General features: G+C 52.4%; 1 protein-coding gene across 1 annotated transcript; it reads right to left on the bottom strand.

Moving 5' to 3' along the window:
- Positions 1-2,848: 2,848 nt before the first annotated feature.
- Positions 2,849-11,717, bottom strand: IRF8 (interferon regulatory factor 8). The gene is made up of 9 exons (XM_005152136.3): positions 11,698-11,717; positions 9,779-9,953; positions 8,620-8,803; positions 7,449-7,537; positions 6,883-6,994; positions 6,516-6,563; positions 5,455-5,841; positions 5,025-5,140; positions 2,849-3,944 (listed from the first exon to the last, which is right to left on the bottom strand). The coding sequence occupies exons 2-9, from the start codon at positions 9,950-9,952 to the stop codon at positions 3,768-3,770; spliced, it is 1,287 nt and encodes a 428-aa protein (XP_005152193.1). The 5' UTR covers position 9,953; positions 11,698-11,717; the 3' UTR covers positions 2,849-3,767.
- Positions 11,718-12,729: the final 1,012 nt, after the last annotated feature.

Below are 12,729 nucleotides of genomic sequence, written 5' to 3' on the forward strand. Positions count from 1 at the left end.
CTCCAGAGGAGCAGCAGGATCTGGTACCTGGTTTGGCCTCCCCAGGAAGCAAGGAATCTCTACATCAGGCAGGAGTTTAATGCTATTGCGGCTCCAACTCAAATACATGCTCAAGGTATGGAGACCACATTTGGGCAAGCAGCACACATTCTGGGGAGGACAGCCTTTGGTCCTCTCATTCCTGCTGCCCAGGATGATTAAGCACAGAGGATGCAGCCTGTGCATCCCCAGGGTTTGGAGGCAGGACCCTCAGATGCAGACACGAGATGCTCTTAGTGCTTGCCAACGGATAAGCCATTGATGAAGAAGCGCCGACACCAGGCACAAGGTTTCACTTCAGTGAAGTGATAGAGAAGAACCCAAGTGAACAGAAACCAACGAAAGTATTTGAGTCCCAGTCACCCAAAACCACTGAGACTTGACACAGATGCACTGTGCAGCTCACCCAGGGCCAGGCGAGGGGCAGGGATGGGGTGAGGATGCTCCTGGAGACCACCAGCACCAGGTTCACAGCCAAGGCAATGGGATCAGCAGTGTCCTGCATGCCTGGCCAAGGAAAAGCAGGAGACGTGAAGGAATTCCTCCTGGCTTTGACAAACCTGGGCCAGAGCATCCCTCTGAGCCACCTGGTACAGCTGCCTCAAACCTGCTCCTATCTGATGGAGTATCTGGTCCTTTGTGAGTAAGCATCAGCCTTGAAGGCTTCTCCCATAATGGGACAGGTAACACCCAACACTGCAAGTCCTATCTGAGCCCTGAGCAAACAATGGGACCCTTTCCCACAGTAATGCACCCCACTGCATTATCCTTCCTGCATCCCACCTCTGCCACATGATGCTGTGCCACAGTTTCCTTTCCATTCCCTCTCCACCCACCAGTTGTCTCCTCTTGGACATGGCTTGGAAGTTGTTTGGGATGGGAATGATGCTGTTGGCTTTATGGAGCAAGGCACTAAAGGGACCCAGACTGAGCCCTGGTCTCTGTTGGTAGCACTAAATACAAGGGGTGCAGCTGCATCCAACAGAAGGCACCTCTGCTCCCTGCTGCTTTTCGTGGTCTTGGGGTGGAAATTGAAAGAGCCCTGAGGATGCAGCACGTGGCCCCAGGCAGCTCAGGATGGTGGTTTCTGAGGAAGGACTCACACCTCAGAACATGTAGGGAAACCGCAAGTGGCATTTATGGTGTCCCAGCCTGAGCCCATCGTGCGCTTCACAACAGGGCATGCATTATTCCAGCACAGACCATAGCAGGTCCTTGCTCCCACTTCACCCATGGTGGGGTGAGTCTTCCTCATGCTCTGCGGGAGCAGCAAAGCCTGGGACAGGATTAAACCCCATAGGGACACTGTGATGGTCCTCAGGAGCTGGGAAAGGCTGGGTGGAAATAGTGATGGTGCACATACAAGGTGCCATCTCCATCTCTGTGACCAAGCATCCCATAAGAGCTTAAAGGATTTGGGCACTTACTGCCCTTAGTGTCCTGGTGCATCATCAGAAATCTTTGTCTTCCCCATCCCCACTCACAAGCACCAAAGCCACATGCTGTAATGCCAGAAAGGGATGTACACAGGGGAAGAGGCAGGACTAAAAGCATCCCACCAACACAGCCGGGGCACAGAGCATGTATCAGCCATAGAGAAGGCTGCTCATTGTATAAATACCTTGAACTGCAGGGTCCCCCCCTTAATCCTAAAATATAACCATAAAGTTCCACCTGGGTCTCCCATCTCAGAACACCTTTAAGTTGCTGTATGTGTGTCACGCTGTGCACCTACTGTCCCTTGGACTGTCACCTCAGGGGCTTGCCCTAGAGGGATGCAGGGGGGTCAGCTTCAAGTCCCACAAGAGCTGAGCACTTCATTCTTTAGGGAGGCTTCACTGGGAAAACCAAGTTGCTCACCCAAATCACTTGGGAATCCTGCATAGAACAGCCTCATGGCAGATGTGAGCTGTGGTTAACTCAACTCAAGTCAACATGTGTAAAACACCTTAAATGTGCCCTCCCCACATGCTTATGCTTGGAAAGGTCTCATCCAAGCAGGGAAGACAGCTTTGCATCCATCTTGTAAGGATGGATGACGCTCCAGCTGCTTGGATCTACAGGCATCCCCATCGCAAGTGCCTACATCCCTGCAGTACATTGGGTACTAGGGTCACACCATGAGGACTGGTACTTCCCTGTCTGCATCCGTTAGCAGGGCTGACCCAGAGCAGATAGCAGAGGCTGCTGTAGAGATGGAGCCAGAGTTCATGTTTGTCCTCCACAGTGGGCAAGAGACAGATCAAATGTGGTCCTTGCACCCCTTCCAGACCCCTTTGATGCACTGCCCCAGACACAGCCTTGACGTGAAGGCAGGTGAGGATGCAGATGCTCTGCCTCCCCTGCTGCACCACTGACCTCATTCCACAATGATGTGACCCCCATTTTGCTCTTGGTTCTGAACAAACACCACCATCCCCACTGAACAAGGCTGTGTGAGAGAGCTTGATGGAAAGGACAGTGGGGAAGTGCTCAAGCAGGCAACAATGGGAGGAGGACCATAAATTACTGCCCCCATCCCATGAGCCAGCTCAGTGCCATGGAAGATGAGCAGGGATCTGCCTTCACACCCCCTGGAATGAAGGCTCTACAAATGACATCCTTTTCTTCCTCCATTGCATCACAGTATTTTGGCTGCATCCCAGAGATGGAGCAGGAGGGAGGTGACAGCAGATCAACACAGACCCCACTGCAGTGAAGACCAGGGCTGGAGCAAGTCAGAGATACCAGACTCCCCCCATCAGGTTTGAGCTCCCACTCATCACAACCAAGAACCACATTGCAAGAGAAATACAAAACATAGCACTTTAATTGCGGGGGGGAGATAAAAAAACCCAAAAGAGTCAATAAACCTCAGGCATAAAATAAATAGGCAGCTTAGTAGCACGCACACATGTGCAGTCCTGGTTTGTGTCAGCTGCATGAACATGCTTTGTGTCAACCCACAAAGCATGTTAATGAGGATTTACACATGGATGCCACTGCCTGGTCATGCTTGGGAAGAGACCAACACATGCATTTGGGAGGGTGAAACCAAACTATTCAACTACACTGCGATCTTGAAAATAAAAGATATTTAATATTTATATAAACTCTGTCTCTGCTTAGGAAAAATTAAGATTCCTAAGTTCTTATATTCAACATTCACATATATAATCTGTGCATTTCAAAATACTTCAGTATTACAGATAGCAAAAATAGAGGGATTTGAGAAGGTCCTGCTTGGAAGGCATAGCCTGGCTTCCATCAGCAGGAGTCTTTGGGGGAAAAAAGCTGATTTACACAAAGAATTTCCTATATATGAGCATCTTAAGGCCTTCTGAAGAGTTATCCCCTAATAAATTGCTACTCTCAGCAAGGCCTGAGCTGCAAACCACTAGAGCAGGGCGTTATAGCTGTTGAGCTTTGGATCTGCTTGACTGGCCACGAACAAAGACAACACAAAGCAAAGCCAACCCCAGCCCGGACACTCCCTCCTCCCCCTGCCATTAGCTACAGACAATGGTACTGGGACTACCCTACTGGGTACAAGTCATTTCTATCAGCAAAGATCACTGATGGATGAGCACCCAACCTACAGCAATATTTACTGTTGTATTCATAGACTCTGGACTGGAAACAGCAAAGAGCAAAAGCCAACTTTCCAGAAAGGGAATTCAGGCACTAAGAGGACCAAATCGGGTCTAGATCACCCCAAACCACCATGTTATGACAGCAGAGAAGGAGGCTTAGACAGCAATCTGCTGGTTCTCCCTGAAGAGCGGCCGCTGGTGCGCTGGACAGATGTCCTGGAAGATCCTGTACACTTGTTCATGCTGCGTCTCATCAGCTATGGGGAGCAGGGGGCTGCTGCTGCAGGTCTTCTCAGCCTCCTCCATCACCTGCCTGACACACAGCTGCTCCACCTGCACAAGAAGAAGTCATGAAGACCACAGAAAGAGTCATGGAGACACTGAATGAAGAGGAACCTCTCTGGGCATCTCCCACTGATGGCATCCACCTGCATCAATTCAAGCAGGAGGGAAAAGGGTGGGAGAGACACAGCAGAGCCATTGTGCCACCAGACATGGGTAGCCAGGTCCAGCCAGGCCAACAGGTCCAACTGCACAAGCCACCTTGGCACAAATACCTGTAGAATAGGAGCTCCTCTCCCAGCAGAGCCACAGAGGGGTAGGAGACAGCACATGCAAAGTGTTGGTGCAGACACACAAAGCAGGAGGAGGTGACCAGGGAGGAAAGATGCTCAGGAGGCAAAGGACCCATCTCTGAACTTGTGGAATCAGGACCTCACAGACATGGTGGGTCTGTTCGCTTAAGGGCAGATGCAGCACCCTCCCTGTGTCCTCCTGCCATATCCCTGCTTCCACAGCCTTGTCAGACCGAGGGGGTCCCACACTGAGTGCAGGCTTCAGAAACACCCTCATTATTGCCCCCAGGCTTTGAGATCCCAGAGCTGTTCCAACTCCTCCAGGGAGAATTATCTAACTAGAGCCATGGGGACTGCCCCTCTCATCCCATCTCCTCCTTCACCCTCCTGAAGGTTTCCCAACCCCCCTGCTGTCCACCATGGTTGTTCATCACATCTACTGGCTGTTGAGTTTGAAGCTTTCACTTAACCATTCCACGGATTTATTCCACCATTTCCTAAAAGGGAGGGCACTGGTCCCAGTGCCAAAAGGCACGAATAGAAGGAAGAGAACAGATTTCTAGTACTTTAGAGAAAGCTTTTTCCATTTGGAGGCTTTGTTTGCAAACATGCCCTACACGGATCAAAGAGTCTCCGACAAGCAACTACCCAGAGCACCTCTCAGGAGGCTGTGGATAAGCAGGTACCCATGCAATGCCACCCATCAATTCAGACACCCAAATGACCACGGTTCTGGGGGATGAAGCTAAAGCCCTATTTGAGGGGGAAGAAAAGGGAAATATGGTCCAGACAATGTGGGAAATCCATCATCAGAGCTCCAAAGGGCAACCCTCCATACCTGCACAAGGATGAGCTTAGACCGCAGCAGTCCTGCATCTGGGAACTCCTCTCCAAAGCACAGCATGACTCTGCTGTCTGGGAAGCGGCCCTGGTTGTTGTAATACTGCTGCAGCTCTGCAAGGAGAGAACAGTTGGAAGCTGCCTGCCAGCCTTTGCTATGCAGGTCTGGGACCAAGCACCCTGCCATAGAGGAAAGCTGTGGGCTCAAGAGAAGCTGCTTTGTTGTGCTTCAGTGGGGATGCATTTGCCAAGTGACACAAAACACCCCAGGTTATTCCTCCCTAGATCTGGCAGCAACAGCTACTCATGCAGAACACTTGGGTAACCCATCAGTGATGGGCAGGGATGACTTCAAAGTGCTCTAAGGCAAAAGGGCTCTACCCTTCCAACCCCATTGAGTGCATAAAGATGGGAATGCTCTTACAAACCTCTAAAGAATGAGTTGGTATCAAATATCTTCACCACCTCATCCCGATCCAGCTTGTTGGGCCTGTCCTTGTAGACCATGGTGTTCCCGCTCCAGAAGACCCTGCCCTGGCAGAGCCTCTTGATGAAGATGCCCTGCTTGTTGCTGTGCAGCAGGACCCCCCTCTCCAAGTGCCCAAAGAGCTTCTTGGTGATCTGCTTCTGGCGGTCATTCTGGATGGCATCAGCAGAGGGGAACCGCACGTGCTCCAGGGCATCCGGGGCATAGAGTTTCTCCCCATGGTTGGAGGGCTGGCTGAGTGAGAGCCGGCAGCCCTCGCTGCATGACGTGGTGATGTGCCCCACCAGCCTCCCGCTGTAGAAGAAGCTGATCACCATCTGGGAATAGCCTGGGGAATGATGGAGGTGGGAAACACCATCAGGGGAAGACAAACCCTGCCTGCTCTTCACTACAATCCACAAACCCTGCAAGAGCAGCAGAATTTCATGGGAGAGTCTCTCTTGACAGAGATCTCCATCATGGAATCAACCGGGCTGGAAAAGACCTTTAAGATCAAGTCCAGTCGTTCCCCAGTACTGCCAAGGCCACCACTAACCCATGTCACTGAGGGCCTCAGCTACATGGTTTGGGAACACTTCCAGGGATGGCGATTCCATAACTTCCCTGGGAAGCCTGTTCCAAACCTGATGACCTTGTTAGAGGACACCTCCATCACTCAGGCTGGTAGCAGTCCTGATCAAGCAAGAGGTCCTGATACCAAACCCCTTGCTCCTGCCTTTGCTCCACACTTCCCTTACTGCATGCAGATCTCTCCATGCCAAAGACATGGTTGATCCCAGAGCAAATCCCCATGCCAGGGCCATGGCCACAGGACACAAAGCAGGATGTGACCCTACTCTGCATGCAAAGCCTGTGGATACTGAGGAAGGTGCATCACCCCCAAAGCAAAGCCTTCCCCCCAAAGGGGGGGAGCAGTCACCTTCTGCCACAACACACATGAGGCCAAGCCCCAAAGAGGCATCTGATGGCCACAGTCTGCAGCCAAGCTGGGACCTGCCTTACCTGAATGATGCTGCTCGTAGCTGGAGAATCCATTCATCAGTGGTAATGCTGTGGGTAGAGAGAAAGCCAATCTGAGCCCACATGCCCAGTTCTCAAATCCCAGTCCCCTCCTCTCCACCAGCCTCCGGTTTCCTGTGCCAGGCACATCAGGCTTCCCAGCTCCCACAAAGGAGACACCAATAAGCACTTCCAGGTGGATTTAATACTGTGCAGTGCCTGGCTGGTTGCCTGGTACCAAGCACAGTGCTCATAATCAGTACTTGAGCATTAATAAGAAAGATAAAATACAACTGTTGCCCATTACACATCATCTCCTGCCTCAGCCATAATTCTCAGTCCCATCAGACATGAGACAACAGCTACTTACCAGGGCTGGGCTGCTGCATCCACCAGTCAGGTATTGGGGGGTTTCTGCAGGTCTCCTGGGGTGGTGAGGGGCTTCTCTTGATGATCCCCAGGTAGTCATCTACACAGGTGGGCTGTGAGACAGCAGGCACTGAGATCAGAGCAGGTTCAATACCTCAGGCAGCCACTGGCCTACACTGAGGCACTTACAGTGCTCAAAGAGGGTCCAAATGGCAACACCAACAGGATGCCAATGAATTTGGTTAGAAAGATCAACTTTGGCCTTTCCAAGGCTGTACACCCAAATAACACCCTCCAGGACTACTGAGCAGAAGCAGCCCAATGCAACATGGCCAAGAAAGGGATGAGAGCTGCAAACCAGCCTCCATCCCCCAGCAAAGGTCTCACTGGCCCGGATGCAAATAAAGCACGAGGTGTTCATCACAACCATGTGCTGGCTCACATGAATGAGCTGCAATACCTAGTGCTGCTCCCCAGTGCTCTGCAGACTGAACTTTAGGAAGGCAACACTACCAGGCAATTGGATATGAGCCCACCTCCAGCAAGTCACCCATAGTGAAGGCTCACCTCCTTCATGAGATCATTCATTGCAGAGGAATTGCAGTCCATCTCCGTGACATCATTCAGGCTGCTCCCATTGGCAATGCCTGCTTTGCCTGGAAAACGAGGCCAGGATGCAGTGAGGACACACACACACATCCCCCCCAAAGCTACAGTCTGTGACACCACTGGGCTTCAGAAACCCTTCACCCCATGGAAGTTATGAAACTGAGAACCACAGGACAGCAGAGCCACATTACAGCACCTCAGGGGGGCTCACAGCCCATTCCAGGCCTGCATTTGCAAAACCCATCTTGCAGCCAATTGCCCCATTGCACAGTGACCAACAGCGAGGCAAATCAAGTCTGGCTGATAGCAGAGACAGAGCCAGAGCAGAGGAGAGGGATGGGGTTTTCTGAACACCCCAGAGACTGGGGCTGCTGCTTCTCCTTTTTGCACCAAGCGCAGTCATGCTGCTGGTGGGAACCTGCAGTGCCATTTGCATAGCAGCAGCACGTCCCCCGTGTGAATGTGGCTGAAGGGGACCGAGAGGCTAAAGGCAGATTTCCTGACAGCAACACTTCTTAAGTATTTTACACTGAAAAGGAAAAGCACACACACCCACAACCACAACCAGTTATACTTAGTGTGACCTGTGCTGCACCAGACAGCACAGCAGCAACTGCTCTCTACTGCTAATCACTGCACCAAGAGATGGGATTGAGTGCAGTTCCTTGACATCCACCTAGGGCAGTCGTTTGGGAGGACGAAAGGATGGGGCTCAAGTACCCTCATGCAGGGGGGTTGGAACTAGATGGTCTTAAGGTCTTTTCCAACCCTAACTATTCTATGATTCTATGATGTTGGATTTGCCTCTGCACTATCTTTACAGGACGGATGCTCACAGCAGGGGGGGGTGGAACTAGATGATCCTAGGGTCCTTTCCAACCCTAACTATTCTATGATGCTGCAGTTGTCCCCTATTTCCTAAGCAGTTCTTTAGGGCGGTAGAAAAAAGCCTGCCCTTCCTCACTACCACAGTGACACAGGGGACATGTGCAAAGCAGGACCAGCAAAGCATCATAGCACAAGAGCAGAGACTGGCCAAGAAGAAGCAGATGGCTCAGATATAGATCAGCAGCAGGAGTCTGGCTGCTCACAGCACCAACGAGGGTCAGTCATTTATCAGAGCACTCACTTTTCTGTTCCTCCTCTGGCACGATCCTGTAGACCTTGTATGGCTCAGAGATGTCGAGCTGGGACCTGTCTGTCACCTCCTCAAAGTCAGGGCTCTTGTTCAAAGCGCAGCGCAGCCGCGTCTTCCATGTGGCCGGTTCTGCTTTGTCACCTTCTTTGAACTTGCCTTTGAAAACAGCCCAGGCCTAAAACAAAGCAACCACCACCACAGAACAACCTTCCATGTCAGCTCCTAGACTGCAGACACGTGCACACACAGGGACAAGCATCTGGGTGTGGAGCAGCACCACCTGCCCCAGTGATGCTCCCAGGTGCGCAAAGGGCTGAAGCACCCAGGCTTTAGAAAGCAGAAGTCAAGATCATCAAATGTGGCTTCATCTCTGCACCTACAGGTCAGGAGCTGCTGGGGATTTGAGGAATCACTGCAGAAGTAGTGATAACACTGGTAACACCTCAATTAAAACCAAAATAAACTGCTGGCTAATAAAGGAGAGCTGTTCCCTTTGTAAGATCAGAATACACTTTTGGTGGGAGAATACATTTTACCATTGAAAGGAGATTAGAAAACCCCCAATTCTTCACACATATTTACTTTTAATAGATATTTCTATATTTTCAGATAGCTGAACTCAATGCCATCCTCATAACTGAGTGATCCTGAACCAACCACTAACCAGTGGTCATTGCCTTGAAAGTGAACTTGCTCACCAGTACAGATATTTGGAAGTGGGGGGGCAAAAGGAAGGCAAAATCCTGACCTTTTTGGTTCAGGGTGGAATTTTCCAGTTTTTCCCCAAAACTGGAAATCCCCTGCTCCACATTCAGTGATATTGAAGACTTACTTCCCTCCTACAAAGCCTTTTTTGTAAATCCAGCCTTTTATCAGTAATAGCCTGGTAAGAAGTTTAGGGCAGGTTAAAAGGAGCACATGCAGCTCCTCCTCATGTCAAATCTAGAAGTGGTACCAACATTGGGCAAAAAGGAATAGATACCCCCAGAAGAGCCTGGGAGACCAATTGTGGGGTGAAGCATCTCTTCCAAAGGTTAGAGATGCAAAAGCTATAGACAGCATGGACACCAGCAGCACTACCAGCATGGGGAAAACCAGCACTATAGAGCTCAGGAACTGTTGATATAACACATTAACCATCTGGCCTTACCTTGAAAATAGATGCATCCACCTCCTGGTTGTAGTCCTGCTTCCCGGCATGTTTCCATGGGATGCGGAACATGGTTTTCTCCTCATTCTCCCAGATAAGCCCAGGGTAGAGCTCGCTGTCTATCTGCTCAATGAGCCACTGCCGCAGCCGCCGGCCACCGTTGCGGTCACACATCCTGCATGGAATGAGAGATCCAAGCCCCATTAGCTCCCCCAGGACTGTCCCAGTACAACTGGGGTACAATGGATTGTGTTGTACTTGTATCCCATGTCTGCACATTAAAACATCCCCTTGCTTCTTTCATAATGAAGGAAAAATGAAGGCAATTTACTCTGAGTTATTACATCTTCCCCCGCTCTATAAATCAAAGCTCTGCTCACAAAACCAGCCTGATCTGGTGCTCTCCTGCAGCAATAAAAGGAGTAAGTTACATAGGAAGCAGATGGAAAGGGACTAAAGCACCCGGCTCTGCTGTCAACTGAGCAAGTGACTCTGGGCAGGTCATCCCAGGGCAGACACCATTAGCATCCACAGGAGACAGGGATGGGGCCGCACTACCGACCCTCTCCAACAAAGGATGGATGCCAAGATGTGGGATGCAGTCGCACCCCCATTATTGAGGACCTTTGGTCATTTTGAGGCAAAACCACTGAATAACTTCATGGAGGAGCCATGAGAAAGCTTCTTATGCCCGAGTGAAGGCAAAGCACCAGGATCAGCCTTCCTGGCATCCTCCATGGTAAGACCTATATGGACTTCAGGACCCGGTGGTGTGGCAGAAGGGATCAGCAGCCCCAGGATCAGCTTCCAGGCTCAAAGCCCTGCTCCAAGTTTTACAAGACTGCCTTTCCCTGATTTCCTTTCCTTTACTTCCCCACAGGAAGGTTTTTGGGGTGAAAACAAGGATGCTTCCAGTACAGCCTGTACTGGTGGTCCCTGCTTTGCTCACACCAACTCAGTGCCACCAACTTCCGTCCCTTCCCCATTGCCCTACTGCCACTCAGTAGGGCACGCCATCAATAGCACACCCTGTTTTTGGGGATGGTGACAGCTAATACCACCAGCCAACAATGCTGGACCCCAACTGCCCCTCTAAAGCTGGACACCCCAAAGCACATGTCATAGATGGGAGCACACAACCCTTGTGCATGCGTTGGAGCTGTACCAAGGTGCTCAGAAACAGCAGTTGAAATGAGATGCTCTTCTAGAGCTGCCTGCTTTCTAAAGAGTTTGTTCCCATCATCACTGGCAGAAGCCAGAGCTCCATTCCCCTCCATAGAAGGCTGCCCAGGCCCTCCAGGCCAGCCCCAGTGACACAAATCAGCACACACAACACAGGCAAAGAGCCCTCCCTGCAGCACGCAGGGCACCAGCCCCACACCAGGGCAATCAGACAGAACATAAGAGCTGGCAGAGGCACCACCAGCCAGGGGCCCATGGGGATGGGTTCATCCCAACTGGATTGGGTGGGAAAGGACCTCAAAGCTCATCCAGTCCCAACCCTTCCACTGGAGCAGCTGCTCCAAGCCCCTGTGTCCAACCTGGCCTTGAACACTGCCAGGGATGGGGCAGCCACAGCTTCTCTGGGCACCCTGTGCCAGCGCCTCAGCACCCTCACAGGGAACAGCTTCTGCCTAAGAGCTCAGCTCAGTCTCCCCTTGGGCAGGTTCAAGCCATTCCCCTTGGCCTGTCCCTACAGGCCCTTGTCGTAAGCCCCTCTCCAGCTTTCCTGCAGCCCCTTCAGGCACTGGAGCTGCTCTCAGGTCTCCCCTTCAGGAGCCTTCTCTTGTCCAGGCTGCCCCAGCCCAGCTCTCTCAGCCTGACTCCTATGAGAGGTGCTCCATCCCTCGCATCCCCCCCATGGCCTCCTCCGACCCCACATCCCCCCCACAGCCCCGGTACCGGCGCCCTCTCCTCACCCGCTCCAGCGCCGCCGCACCCACGCTTCACACCGCCCCACCTCTTTTATAGCCGCCCGGAAGGGGGCGTGGCCGCCAGCACCCGCCCTCGCGCGCCGCCCAGCCAATAGGCAGCCTTACGCCCCTCTCTCCCCGCGCCCACCCCACCCAATGGTGGGCGGCCTCCGCCTTCCGTTGTCCAATGGGGAGCCGTTCTGCTGGGCATGCGCGGATGGTGCCGCGTTCTCCGAAGAAAGAGCCTTTCCGAGAAATCAGCTGCTGAAAGGGGGCGGGGCCTCTGGGGGCGGGGCCCGTGAATGGGGCGGGGCTTAGTCAGGGGCGTGGTCGTTGAGGGGGCGGGGCTTCCAGGTGGGCGTCGGGGGTCCGCCTGTCTGAGCGCAGCCTGCCCGGCCATAGACACAGACCCGGCTCCGCAGGCTCCCATTGATCCCTTCCCAGTCTCAGACCAGTTCCAGACCAGACTCACTGGTCCCTGATTGATCCATCCCCAGTACTAGACCAGTTTCCCCAGTCCAAGAGTTCTCAACCAGTCTCTCCAGTCTCAGCTCAGCCCATCCCGGTCCCCAGCTGACTTATCCCCAGTCCCAGATCAGTCCATCCCCAGTCCCAGATCAGTCCAGTCCCAGATCAGTCCATTCCCAGTCTCAGATCATTCCATTCCCAGTCCCAGATCAGTCCATTCCCAGTCCCAGTTCAGTCCATCCCCAGTTCCAGATAAGTCCATCCCCAGTCCCAGATCAGTCCATCCCCAGTCTCAGATCAGTCCATCCCAGTGCCCAGTCAATCCATCCCCAGTTCCCAGTTGGTTCATCTGCAGTCCTAGACCTGTCTCCCCAGTCCCAGGTCACTCCATCCCCAGTCCCAGATCAGACTATCAACAATCACAGACCAGTTTCCCCAGTCCCTGATTGATCCACCTCCAGTCTTAGAGAAGTCTCCCAAGCCCCTGATCAGTCCATATCCCAGCAATTCCCAGTTCCCTCCTGGATCAGCCCCAGGTCCTGGATCGTCTCCAGGTCCAGATCAATCCCT

Source organism: Melopsittacus undulatus, chromosome Z (assembly GCF_012275295.1).
Source record: "Melopsittacus undulatus isolate bMelUnd1 chromosome Z, bMelUnd1.mat.Z, whole genome shotgun sequence".
NCBI lineage: Eukaryota > Metazoa > Chordata > Aves > Psittaciformes > Psittaculidae > Melopsittacus > Melopsittacus undulatus.

Bases quoted from the DNA above. Each gene is read 5' to 3' on its own strand.
- IRF8 (XM_005152136.3), bottom strand. From the start codon at position 9,952: ATGTGTGACCGCAACGGTGGCCGGCGGCTGCGGCAGTGGCTCATTGAG. The intron at 6,564-6,882 runs GTAAGTAGCTGT...CTCTACCCACAG, and splicing joins GATGCAGCAGCCCAGCCCTG to CATTACCACTGATGAATGGA. The intron at 3,945-5,024 runs GTATGGAGGGTT...CTTCTTGTGCAG, and splicing joins CTAAGCTCATCCTTGTGCAG to GTGGAGCAGCTGTGTGTCAG.